Source organism: Vipera ursinii (genome assembly GCF_947247035.1).
Source record: "Vipera ursinii genome assembly, chromosome: 2".
Lineage (NCBI taxonomy): Eukaryota > Metazoa > Chordata > Lepidosauria > Squamata > Viperidae > Vipera > Vipera ursinii.
This window is the reverse complement of record NC_139513.1, coordinates 219,061,110-219,074,996: the sequence shown is the minus strand read 5'-3', so window position 1 is coordinate 219,074,996 and position 13,887 is coordinate 219,061,110. Positions and strand designations below refer to the sequence as shown.

The following is a 13,887-nucleotide window of genomic DNA, read 5'->3' as shown; positions in this document are numbered from 1 at the left end:
AGTTACTGGGATGAAATATGTAATTTAATTAAGAGAATTCTTAAAACAAATATACAACTGAAATCAAGAGGTTTATTTGTTTAGATCTGATGGATAAGCAGCTGGTAACTGTTCTATATATAACTGTAGCCAGACATTTCCTTGCACAGAGATGGAAAGACTTACAGATTCCCATAATCAAAGAATTGATGCTGAAGTTAATAGAACTGTCTGAGATGGCAAAATTGACTAACTTAAAGAAAAGACTTTGTCTCACTTTCTTTTTCTACGTGGAAAGCACTTTTGTATATACTGTATGTATTTTTTATTGCTAAAACCAATACAGAATAATATAGAATATAAAAATGATATATTTTGTGATTTGATGATTTAAGACTACGATTATAGAAATATTGGACATTGTTGAATTTTTATATACGGTACACATTTGTAACTATATCAAAGAAAACTGGAAGTTATTTTTCATTTCTTTGGGTTTTTTTTATTCCTTTGTACCTTCTCTCCTCTTATGCTTTTCCTTAATAATTTTGTTTGGTATTTTTAGTTTATGTTTTGAAAAAAATGTAATAAAGTATTTTAAAAAAAGAAAAAAACCAGCCCAGATTCACTGTAGTATAAGAAGGGGAGAAATAGCATATTTGCATGATTCTGTTATTACAACCAATTTCAGTAAAAATAGTTTGTGGCCTCCTGTGCAGTTAATTTCCTGATCTGACCTACCTTATGGGGCTGGCATATGATTCCAGACAGACATCACAATATATAAATCATAATGTGAATAATTGGAAGATGAATTCTACCTCCTTTACATGTTAATTTGCAGATAACGTTCCTACCTGTAACTCAATGGTGCCCAAAGCATTCTTCAGCAAACTGACAGCCTGGGAATGAGTCATGCCTTCAGTGGATGTTCCACAAATGCTCACAATCCTGTCTCCAACCTAGATGATGAAAGATGAGATACCCGGGGGAGGGGGAGAGAAATAATCTATCATACCAAATTATTTCAAAGTCATTAATACCTTCATTCCCATTACACTGCAAGAGTTAGGGTGTTTTTTAAACAAGCAAAAATTGTTATGGTGTCCCAATATATACCGCCACGCTATGGCTCAATGTTAATAACTGGAAATATCTTCCATGTTTCTAAAATTAAAAAGTGGGCCTTGAATATAATAAATTGTGGTTGATTTAGTTGTAGTGAATAACTCATACTTGGTTAAATTTGGGCCTTATAATATAAACAATACAACTTAGCGGCTTAGTGTGATCATACAGATGGTTCCACAGTTAAAGACAATAAATGAGGCTGCAATTACAGTTGTAAATCATGATGTTAAAATACTGTAGGGCACCATGTGAGTGCGTCTGATTTAATGACCTTTTTTGCCATGGTCATTAAGTGAATGTGGTGGTCATAAACCCACTGTTCATTATGGAACATTTTTTTTGCCAGAAAACAGAAGTAAATGTTTTTCTGGGAAAAACATTGTAAATAGTAGTCACATTACTGCAGGACACTGCAGTCGCAAATGTGGGCCAGTGGCTGAGCACCCAATGTGGACAGGTGACTGGAGAGGGGGGGCTGTCAGAACTTTGAATCTGAGTTGTAATTAGTTTTTTGGGGAGGATCTGTCAAACAATGGCTAAAGAACCAGTAATAAGTTGAGGACTGGCAATACAGAAATAAAAGCAACATTTTTTTCCCTTGGACAAATTGAAGAGTTGCTCCCATTGCTGCAGTTTTCACTGGAACTTTCCAAATTGAGTCACTTATTGGTGAACCATCTTGTACCCAAGATGGCATTCTCTTTCGTAAAGATGACCTTTATTTACATTAAATATGTTCAATCCACACAGAACAGAAGCTCACGTTTTGCTCTTTTGACTAAAGCTTCTTGACCCCTGAAGGCAACAGGTGATATGGTAATGATACAACAGCATGTTTTTTTTAAAAAAATCCTGCCATTTTTGTCCTTTAGGCGAAGATGAGGGATTAAACTATAGACAGATATTCTGAGCTTCATAAAGTTTTATTAATTTATTCAAATAATTTATATGGCTGCCCATCTCAGAACAATAGCCTTTTACAACCTCCATTTTACATCTTTTAGCCATCAAATCAAACAATCATACCACTGTGTCATTCAAAATTGATAGTTGCTCTACTGAACTTGATTAGTATGATTGGAAATGATGTGGAAGCCATTAAATCAGGGATCTTTAAACTTGGCCCTTTTATGACTTGTGGACTTCAACTCCCAGAATTCCTCAGCCAGGCACGCTGGCTGAGGAATTCTGGGAGTTGAAGTCCACAAGTCATAAAAGGGCCAAGTTTGAAAATGCCTGCATTAAATAGTGGCTAGAGGCCACAAAGCAGCCAACACACCCCAAGTTACTTACCATTGTCTTATCTGATTAACGCAAAAATAAAAACAATATTGGACCAGGTTACTTGAAGCAAGAATAGTCTATCATAACATTTCCAATTTTCTTCTTACCCTCAATTTCTGGGTTTGTGCTGCAACTCCATTTGGATGCATCATGGCTATAAAAATGGGAACATCACCAAGAGGGCTTCCTACTCCTCCAGCAATACTGACTCCCAAAGAATCTGAAGGGCCCTGTTAGAACAAATGGAAAGAGATGGGCAGTTTAGGAATAGGAAATATAAATAAATAAAAAGAAATAGAAGTTTGCTTTGTTCTGTTGGCAGAGGCAGGTTCTAACCATGACAGATTAGCTGGCTTTGCCTTAATGTAGAAGACAAATTGAATTCTAGGCGTTAATGCGCTCATCTACCTGCAAAAGTCACAAAGTGAGACTTTATGCTCATTACATCTCTTACAGGGTACAGCAGGCTAAGTGGGAACTCTGACCTTATTTTTAAGCACCTTTTCAAAACCAATGGCCAATTCACCTGACAAACCAAAATGGAGTCATGATCATTGCTAGAAGGAAACACGGAGGCCGTTGCCAGGAGGGCTATTATCCAGCTTTCTTTGGTGTGTCAGCTGCATCCTTATCTGCAGCAGGTAGGATGCCTAACTGCTTGCTATATTGACTCATGACTCATCACTATTCACCTGGAAGGCAATCACTTGGCATGGGGATACTTTTGAAGATCGTTAAGTGTTTTGAATTTATTACGTTTTCTTTGGAAATAGCCTCCGCTCAGAAATCAGATTAAGGCCCCTCTTTGACTGCCTTCATAAGCAATCAAGGGTTCCTGCAGAGACCACTGAGAGGCTGAAAAAATACTATCTGTGCTTATTGTTTTGCTGCTTCATTTCTATTTAACTTGATTACTTTGTTTATCATGTATTGTCCAAGAGAGTCTGTATAAAATGTACTTCTGAGATATTCTGTATGATCAAAAAGAAAACAGATGAAGGTAATTCTTTTTCTCAACTCTCTACACTGTTTGCAGACTAGGGGAGGTTTTAACTGATCTAAATAGCCTTCCAAAATGGGAAGGTTATACTAAGTATTTGAATGAATGGTTCAGATTTTTATGTCTGTAAACGGAAGAGATTTGTGAGTGTTGGACAAAAATTGCTCCGTATCTTGGCTGATTTCAGCGTACATTAGCTTTTAGTTTGATTCCTTCTTTATCGCCAATATCCTTTGAATCTCATTAAGAAACAAATGAAATATAAACGTTTAAATGCCATTTGTATGTGAAATATACCTTTTCATTAGCAAAGGAAAGTACTATAATCCTATAAAATCATGCTCCCTCTAGTGTATGTTTTTACCCACAACTTTAAGTACACTTGTTTTGCCTTGCAGAATCTGATGTTACGTAAACAGCAGCTTCAAAAGCTGTCTTAATTTTTTTTTAAAAAAAGTAACTAAAACAAATTTCAGAAAGATTAAAAACATAATGCCAGTGGACAATATAATCAGTACTCAAGTAATTTATGTACCAAAGCTTTCTGAATATTGTAATATTGAAACAGTACTACGTACCAGAAACAAAAATAAGGAAAATGATTATCTGCTATTCCCTATTTATTATGTTTTATTACGTTTAAAAATGAACAACTGTTTCCTATCCACTGGACATCAGCAAACCTGAATTAAAAATACAGGTGGATTTTAAGTTAGATTGAGTGGGCATTTTCTGGGGATATTCTTTATATGGATTTTTCTCTTTTGGGGAAAGGTTCTGAGTAACAGTAAAATCCCTGTTTTAATGTCAATTTTTAAAGCTCAGCTCTGCCCACATCTTGAACAGGAGAACATCTCCTTGCAAGTGCAACAGGGAAAGAATTACTCTCAATGCATTCCCAGTAATTCCAAGAAGTTATCACACAGCAGCCAGAGGATTGGTACGCCTGGATAGATTTAGGACTGGGTCTTGCCATGTATTTACCTTGGAGAGGGAACTACTCATGAAAGCATCCAACTAGTTTAAGGCTGAGCTGATAGCCTCCATTCTTACATAAGCTTAGCCTGAACAGTAATACTTCTTAAACAGCAGCTGTCAAGTTTCAGGCCTAAATCTTGTAAAACGGAGAGGAACGAATGCCCCTTTATGACGTGTGGACTTTCAATTCCCAGAATTCCTGAGATGGTGGGGAATGGAAAGATCTGCAAGTAGTATAAATCTTTCCATTCCCCACTATCCAGTCAGAGCTGGCGGAGCTAGTAACTTATCATACTTGATCAGTTTTTCACAGAAAAAGTAGGCAACCACTGCGTTTGATTAAAGTGAACAAGTATTTGTGAACCTTGCCACTGAAGGTTATCTTTTACATTATTCACTCTAGCACATGGTTTTCATCAAAGCTAGTTTGTTTCTGCAGACCATGTTAAAACATCTCTGCTTCTTGCCCCTGTGCTGCAATGGAAACTTGACCGGCGAGCTCCAGGATGTAAGCATCAACACCCAAAGGCCCAGGTGGGGTGACCATCTGCCTCTTACGCCCACTCCAGAGCAACTGAAGAGCAGAAGCATCATGCTGCTTCATAAAAATTTCTATGGTGGAAAGGAGGAAATGCAGTTTGCCTACTTTGAGCCTTTTGTACATTTTAAAAGTTTCCTTTAGAAAATTATTCTTTAAAGTCGTTTTTTAAGATTGCTGTTAAGTCTCGCTGCGCTAGGGCACGCAAAGACACGTGCACACGCAACACACCTACTATGCTATCTTTCAAAATCGTATGAAGTTTACGAACAAACATCGCCCACATGGACTGTCATGCAAATCATTCTGCTTCCTCAAGGGAGCTGTGGTCTTCTGTTTCCTGAATAACAGGCCTGCCCTGCTCTGTGATGAACAGGCTCTGAAGCTGCTCAAATTGAATTGGGTGGCTTGCAATACGGAGTGGACCAGGAAAGTACCAGGTTGTTTTTTTAAAAAAAATATTATGGTAAAAAAAAAACCTCCCCCCTGCAGATGTGTAAATGTTCGTATTATTGGCAGATCTCTTTTTAAATAAAAAGAAAAAGCAATAACCGTAATTCTGAAAGATAAAAGACATTTCGGAACAAAGTTTATACCATTCTTAATTAAGGGAACAATCACCCCCCAAAAGTTAGGGAAAAATTTTTTTAAAAAATGTTAACCCACAGGATTAAAAAAAGTGATATTGTTTAGGTATAAATTCAAAAGTTTCTTTTTTAAACCTAGTCTCTCACCAAAAATTTTGTTCAGCGTATTTCCCTCCAATGCTTTCTTCTTTTATTAAATGTGTTGGAACATACTTACCTTTTTTATTTCAACTGTCCTCAATCCTTGTATTTCAGACGCCACTAAAACACAGAAATTACGGTTGTAATTTTCTATTTCAAACCGCTGAATTTTCACGCATTTTAAAAGGCTACTTTGTTTTTAGAGCAAGGTATCTATCACTGAGAATAGATAACAGTAGCTTCTGTTCTCAGCCACAGACAGCTACTGTTTCCAGGATAGACATAGAAAAATGCTTCTCGGTTTGTGCTCATCTCCTTTCTGCAATACTGTGGGGAAAAAATTGGTTCGGTTATTTTATAGAAATGCCTGCCTTTGAACCTCTGCATTCGTGTGATCACAATCCAGAGGCTTGCCGACTGTCTGGAAGTTATAATGGTTGCCATTTCCCCAGTCACGTGATTGTGATTTGTAACCTTCCCTGCTGGCTTCCCACAAGTTAATGGGGAAGCCAGCAGGGAAGGTCACAAGTTGCTCAGTTAAGTCTCCCCCACCCAAGTGCCAAGTCCTCAGTCCCTCTGCACCACCTCACTGGCTATCCACTGGTGCCCTTCTGGAGCTTTGTACTCGCACTGTGCCTCCCCCGCTTCCAACCACCTCACTGAGCCTTGTTGAGCTTGCACTGTGCTCCACCAACCCTACACCCTTCCCTAGTCTTGCTGTGCTAATGCTGTATCTCACCCGCCACTCGTGCATCCTTCTCCACAGGCAGCAACTAACCTAAGCCTTGCTGTGCTTGTCTCATGCCTTGCTGCATTCATGCTGCACCTCCTCCCCAGCCTACGCACCCTCCCCAAGCCTTGCCATGCTCATACCTTGGCTCCTCCACCACTCGCAAACCCTTCTCTAACCTCCCTCACCCAGATCCAGTCATCCCAAGCCCCACTGCACTTGCCCCACGCCTCCCTGGCCACCCGGGCACTACCCTGTACCCATTTGCACCCAGCAGCAGTCGCGTACCTGTTTGCTAGCCTGCTTGCAAGGTACCTAGGATTTGTGACTTCCTGCCAGCTTCCCCACTGACTTTGGTTGGAAGGTGGCAGGAAGCTGGAAGCAGGTTCCTCACTTAATGTCCCACAATCCTCGCTTGACTATGACTGCAGAGACTGTCATCGCTAAGCGATGCACTCACACAATGTGATGGTTTATGACTGCTTTGCTTAGCGATGGAAATCCTAATTGCTGTTGCAACTTGAGGACTATCTGTACTTATAAAAAAATCATTTTAAAGGTTGTTCAAATTTGGTCACAATTAGAACATCACTTATTTTATAGCACCGAAATATATAATATAATAAATAATATAAATAATTACTACTGAAACTTACAACAGTTCTTCTTCAGAGTGCTTTCGTAACTTTCAGGCGGATTGGATCCACCCCCTGGGAAGCTGAATGATGTCAAGCTGCCGCTTCCTTCACTGACCTTAGATAATCACATCAAAATTATTCTGGAATCATTGCCTCCTTTTTAAACCAATATACTATCTAATATTTTAGCCACACACATAATTTTTCTGGAAATATACCTACCAGTTTGGATCCAGGACATGGTTTCTATAAGAGCAAAGATAAAAAATCTGGATCTAAAAATAATACAGGCTACAATATATTCAGCTACAACAGTGGATTTGGAAAATTGTCTGGCCTGGCTTAAATATTGAACAAAGGTAGAAGGAAATGTATTCGAAGAAGCATTCGTGATTCCATGTGACCCATATTTTTCCCCCCTATGGAATAGAGCTCTTAGGCAATTGTCCTAACTGGTGGTATTGTAAAGTCATTAGAAAGATGATGACCAATTCTACCCCCAATACTTCTTTCTATACCAATGCAGCTCTGAAGGTTTACTCCGCTTTAACTGTGATAGCCAAAATTATAAAAATGACAATTTGATGTTCAGTGTGTTTGGTAGATAAAATTCTGAAACACACAATTTGTGAAGCGTTCTCCTAAATATCACTTTTAGAAATATTGAACAGGGGCTGGTTCAACCAATTATGGAATTTAGTTGTGGGTTATATTATCTTTGATAATATTCTACGGAAATATCATGACACAGCAAAATCGAATTTTCCTTGTTCTCTAACTTTTATAATGTCATAACTGGTTTGATTTTTTTTTTCTTCCCAAATGAAATCAGTGCAAATAGTTACAAACCTGGCTGCTCTGGGACAGTCTCCTCTCTGAATGGAATGAACTTGTCTTTATTCTTCCAACTTCTAGTTTAACAACACCTAATGAGCACTAGGAAGGAGACACAATTGGTTAGACAATTGCCTTGATCAGGGATCAATAAAGACATATCTTAGTTGAAAGAAGACAGCCTGCCTTTGGACTCAATTGCCAGCTGAAAAATTTGCATAATTTGAATCAGCTCAAAATCTAATTTCAAAATCCAACATCAATATCTTCCAACTCCACTATGACTCTAACGAAAGGTTATATTATCTCTTCTCTTAACACTGTTAATGAAATTCAACCTCTAACGCTCGACTTATTTTTCATTTTGACCACTGAACACTCAGGCTTCCTGTTTTCTTCTACAAACAAGCCACAACTGAAGAAGAAGTCGTTTAAATAGTAACTTTTTTCAACTGGTAAGTACCCCAGTTAAAGTTAAATCTAAACAAAATATCATATATCAATTTTAAAAGTGGTGAGTATGGTAAAGGTTTCTAAACTAACTGCTCAGTTCAGCCCCCTCATCTGATTTATACTGGGAAACACCTATCCTAGGATTAGTATCACTCATGAAAAAGTAACAAAAAATGAACCCACTCTTTGTTTAGTTCCTGAATTCTATTCCAGCAACCAGATTGTTAAGTGAAATAGTCGCTAAGTGAACATGTGACTGAGACAGAGAAACGGGGGGGGGGGGAGAGGAATGCTGCTAAGATCGCTAAGATCAAATAAAGTTCTCTCACGCAGCTACGCCATTGTTATTCACAATGGCATGCATTATTGTCGAGAGCGTTAAATTTGGTCGTAATGGTTCACATGGATTGGAAAATGAATTTTTTTATTACCTTTTATGATTATCACATTTGTGAATGGTTGCTAGTTGAGGTAGTCATTAAATGAGGAGTATGCAGCTGCTGTATACACTGTATTAACCAGGTTTTGTAATCCCAATATATTTATCTGATTTTATCAAAATAACTATACCCAAATCAAATCAAAGATGAGCGACAGTTGGGGTTTCAACCAAAGAAGATCTGGATCAGATTCTGAATTAATATAATATCATTTTGTATCAAATCTAATGTACCTTTAATAAGGCTGCCACTGTCTCCTGGTTAGCATTTCGAACATCTTCATCATTCACCATTAATATCTGGTCTCCTTGCATTAACCGTCCATCCAGATCTGCCAGACCTCCTTTGACAATGTCCGACACAAACACCCCAGTGTCATTTCTACAAATGCAATATTCATGTATGTTTGTTTGAGTTAGTTACTTATTTGGACTTTTCTATACAGCCCCGTCATATGTATAAGTTGGTCTATAAACAGTGCAGAACTTCATAAATTTGATTCTTAATCTCTATATTTGTAAACATGCACTCCAATTCACTGTTTTAATCATTTTTAAAACATTCGTCAGAGGTTTATGATCATATGAAATACAATAAAATACTAATGATCTGCTTTAATATTAATTTTATGTTTTTATAAAATTGTGACAGATATTTCTACATATTTCGCATTTATATAATATCTCTTTTTATAAAAACATTAAAAACGTATCATAAATTTGTTTGGTTAAAAAACCCCTCAGAAATTAATTTGAGTGCCAAGATTATGTCACAGGCACTAAATAAAGTGCCTCTTAAAACCCAAATAGCTTTCTTTCTATAACCACAAACACAAGAATTTGGCTTAGGGAGACACAGCTGTATTTAGTACTAGAAGGAAAAAAAATTCCTGTAATCTACCAGTAGGGGAAGAGGGTGGATTGGCTTGTAGGATATGCCACACCTTAAATTGAAAGGTAGCAATAGGTAGACAAGGAGACCAGGTTGGTGCACAGGATACACAGAAGACAAAGGAAGAGTGGTCTAAGGTACAACAATCTTGCCTCACTTACCCAAAGGACTTCAGACTTTTTCTTGTACAAAACCTAGAACAATCCAAATATTCTGGGTATCGGTTCTGTTAGACTATGACCCAACCAGAACAGTTTGACTGAACCTCTAAGCCAGGATGTCAGTTTCATTGCACAAAACAGCACATATTGTCTAGTTTGTAGGCACTCCTGATAAATAAATCCTCTAGTAATCAGTTTTATTGAGTGGATCTGAAAATAATTCTTATTTTTATACAGAAGGTAACTGATACAGACCTACTTCATAGCTAAGCAGGAAGTCAAGAATACGTCAAAACTATACCTCTACTCTGTACCTTTTGGTTGGGTTTGGACCAAGTTAACTTTGCCTTTTCTTAGAAACCTTGTTACTGGCATAAACTATATTTAATCAGCGTTTCAGAAGACCCTCCGTGTACCCACCTTTTCCCAACAATACTTAATCCAAGCCCTTTGCCTGGTTTCTTTTGTAATTCGATACTCAGAACATCATACATGTCTTCCTCTTTATATTGGGCTTCATCCCTGTAAACAGTCAAGCGGACTTTCTGTGGTGTCTGCCTGAGGACATTTATAGCTTCATCGTGTGTTGCATTCCTTAGGTCAATACCATTCACCTAAAATGAATAGATGACGAAAGCTGAATACATAGGCCAGCTTACTACAAAAATTACATAAATCTCCACAACTTCTTTTTTCTCCCCATCATTTCTCTTTCCTACACAGGAGGATACTGTTAAGTTGTAAAATGCTCAATATTGTACCTCTAAGATTTGATCACCAGCCCAGAGTCTTCCATCTTTGGATGCTGCTCCTTCTTCATATACTTCATGGATAATAATTGCTCCCTGTAGATTTGAAAGATTCTATCACTCACTTTTAACTTCGTAACCATGTATTGCAACTACCTTAATTTTTTTCAATGTAGGAAAACACACAAACACACACACACACACAGAAATACATTAAGATTCAGAAACCTCTACGCAAATGTATTTTTAAATAGGTTTCGGATGCTGCGATGTATTTTTAGAAACTAAAGACGGAAATGCACTAAGAATAGGGAAAAATGGAGAAATGAGATCTAATTTTTTTTTTAAAAAAGGGAAAGATTTCCCCTATCCAGTCGTATCCAACTCAGTGTCATGGATTCACCCTGGGATCCCTCTCCGGATGCGAGTTCAGAATAGGAGGAGAAATTTGAGTTGGAAAACGTGGAGCTGCACAATCGCCTAAATCAGGACTCAGGGCCTGACAGAACAGTCTCAGCCGGGTGCGTCGGACAAGCGACAGGTTGAGGCTGAGTGAGGCAAGCTGCAGAGAATTAGCCAGGAAGCTCCAGGCGAGGACCGTGGGCAACTGCTGACCGTAAGCAACTAGTAGGTGGTGGAGCCCACACCTCCTCCTGATCCAAGGACACATAAGGAGATGAGACGAGACAGGTGCAATGGCGGTTGGCTAGAGCCTAGACTACTCATGAGGAAGCAACCTCACCCCTCATGAAGGGCCTCACCTTGCCTACTTAATCCTGCTCAGAGGACTTGAGTGTTGCTGGATCAACGTGCCCAGCTCTGTGCCTTGTGTGCTCGTGCTGTGTATCCTGACCCATTGATTTGTGAATTGTTTTCCTGGACTTCGTGTGTGCCCGTTGGACTTGGTTTACTCAGTGACTTTTGCCATGCTGAGCTTGGAATCCAAACCTGTGCAATATGGGTACTTTCTGAAGACCTGTTTTGGGGAGGGGGGGAGTTGAATAAACACCTTTTGGAACTCTCACTGTACATTTGTGCGTGTCTGTATGAGGATCAGGACATCACACTTTAAGGGATGGTGTTAAATTTCCGTTTCCTAAAGAGTCAGCATTGTCCGAAGACGATTCCATGGTCATGTGGCCAGCATGACTATATGCCGAGGCACATGGAACGCGGTTACCTTCCCACCAAAGTGGTACTTATTTATCTACTTGCATTTGCACGCTTTCAAACTGCAAGGTGGGCAGGAGCTGGGGCAAGTAATAGGACCTCACTCTGTCAGGCAGTGCTTGAATCTCGAACTGCCAACCTTTCTGGTCAACAAGCGCTGTGTCTTAACTGTTAGGTCACTGTGCGCCCTCCCCCTTGAGATCTTAATTATGTACCTCTTAATGAATATTACAAATCAGAAAATGTTATAGAACATTATATAAATAATTATACACAAAAAATAAGAAACATTAACAAGAAACTCAAAATATGATAAAAAGAAAGAAAAAAAACCCCTAACATTTTAAAAACGTCAGTAACTTATGGATTCAAAAACATGTAAATATTTAATACAACTAGGAATGAATAGGAATGAAATGTAACCACAGGTTAAGGTACTGTTAAGGTATTAGTGCTTTATGCAGTTATGGATTTAAATTTACTTCCGATAATGTATCTTGTATTTAAATTCATTTATTTGAGTCACTTCATATAAGTCTCACAGTGTAATCTTACATCCACATATCTGAGGATAAGTGTCGTTACATTCAATGGAACATTGTTTTTTGTGTTAGGAATGTTAGCCAGAGATTGTATAGGGATTACAAAAACCATTTTTACCCACCAGTAATGTATCAGCTCCTCCTACAATGCTCAACCCAAGACCAGTACGTCCCTTGGAGATACTGATTGTTGTTTCATAACCTGGGATAATTGGACAAGTGGCTGGGTCAGAAGCTAACATGGCTGGAGTTGAAGACCTGCTTGCATCTAAAAATACAAATTAGAAGAACTGGTTATAATCTGTGACTCTAAGATACCTAGTTTGTTGTTTTACATCAAGAGTTCTACTTTGCAAACCATGTTGAGAGCAGCTACCCCATAACTTGGGTTTTATAAGGTCCATGGATATATGTCCTCGGTGGAATTAGGATATACCAGAACATCAACAACTGTAAGGTATACACTTCCTCAATAAAGTTTTTTATTTTAAATGAAAACCATCTTTGGGGTGCATTTCTGCAGTATTTCAGCAAACAGTATTATAATAACGTATGTCATACCATTACAGAGCCATGTTTAACCATGGGACAAATTCAGTGATAATTTGTCTTACAGCTGAATATATATAACGATCATACAAACATTTCTACTTGAACAACTGGCTAATTATAAACAGTCCTCAACTTACAACAGTTTATTTAGTGACCGCTCAAAGTTACAACAGCACTGAAAAAGTGACTTATGATAGTTTTCTACACTTATGACTACTGCAGCATCTCCATGATCACATGATCAAAATTCAGACATTTGGCAACTAACTCATATGTATGACGGTTGCAGTGCTGGATGTCATGTGATCAATTTTTGCAACCTTCTGATAAGCCAAGTCAATGGGGAAACCCAGATTCGCTTAACTGTTATTAACTGAACAACTGCAGTGATTTACTTAACAAATATGGCAAGACCATAAAATGGGGCAAAACTCACTTAACAACTGTCTTACTTAGCAACAGAAATTTTGGGCTCAGTTGTGGTTCCCAAATTCAAGACTATCTGAACTTCCAAAGGCCAAAAAGAAGAAAGGGGAAGAAAGAACATATTGATTTCTATATAACTTGCTTAAATCTTACAAAGGAGGACATTTGAGGTACCAGGTCAATGACATATAGGCTAACGGCTGATTCAATAATTGGTAAATGTTTGTGTGCATACACGCATATTGATATGGACACAGTACAGTGATGTGCTTTTTTTTAACATGGAGTAAATGAAAATTCTTACTTTTAATTAACTCTGGTTCTGGTGACTCAGATGATGGAACAATTGGTAATGGTTGGATATTGGTTCCCTCACTCAACGTGGTACTGTAAGTTGACAATAGTGGCTGGGAAACTGCCAGGCCTTCGGATTCAACTGAACTAATGGTGAGTTTCACATTGGGCTTCGATGCTTTCAGCAAACTGATAAACTTGTTGAAATAATAAAACAGATCATAAGAAATACTGAATCAGACAAATTACCATGTAACAAACAAACAAACATATGGCTGTATAATATTCAGCAGAACTATTATAGCGAAGTTGTTAAGAGAAAAGCAAACACTATGTCTGTGAACAAATATTTGACTGAATGCCCATTTC

At 38.1% G+C, this 13,887-nt stretch overlaps 1 protein-coding gene across 1 annotated transcript in view; it reads right to left on the bottom strand.

The window, feature by feature from the left end:
- The window catches only part of MPDZ (multiple PDZ domain crumbs cell polarity complex component), a gene marked incomplete at its 5' end in the record, with an annotated part of 144,346 nt that overhangs the window by 9,930 nt on the left and 120,529 nt on the right, over positions 1-13,887 (bottom strand). The window contains 10 exons of the mRNA XM_083351159.1: positions 837-941; positions 2,502-2,624; positions 5,715-5,758; positions 7,025-7,121; positions 7,856-7,942; positions 8,967-9,114; positions 10,206-10,399; positions 10,547-10,630; positions 12,369-12,514; positions 13,529-13,715. Of these exons, the coding sequence (XP_083207285.1) occupies positions 837-941; positions 2,502-2,624; positions 5,715-5,758; positions 7,025-7,121; positions 7,856-7,942; positions 8,967-9,114; positions 10,206-10,399; positions 10,547-10,630; positions 12,369-12,514; positions 13,529-13,715 (1,215 nt within the window). The remainder of the gene's footprint in view (positions 1-836; positions 942-2,501; positions 2,625-5,714; positions 5,759-7,024; positions 7,122-7,855; positions 7,943-8,966; positions 9,115-10,205; positions 10,400-10,546; positions 10,631-12,368; positions 12,515-13,528; positions 13,716-13,887) is intronic.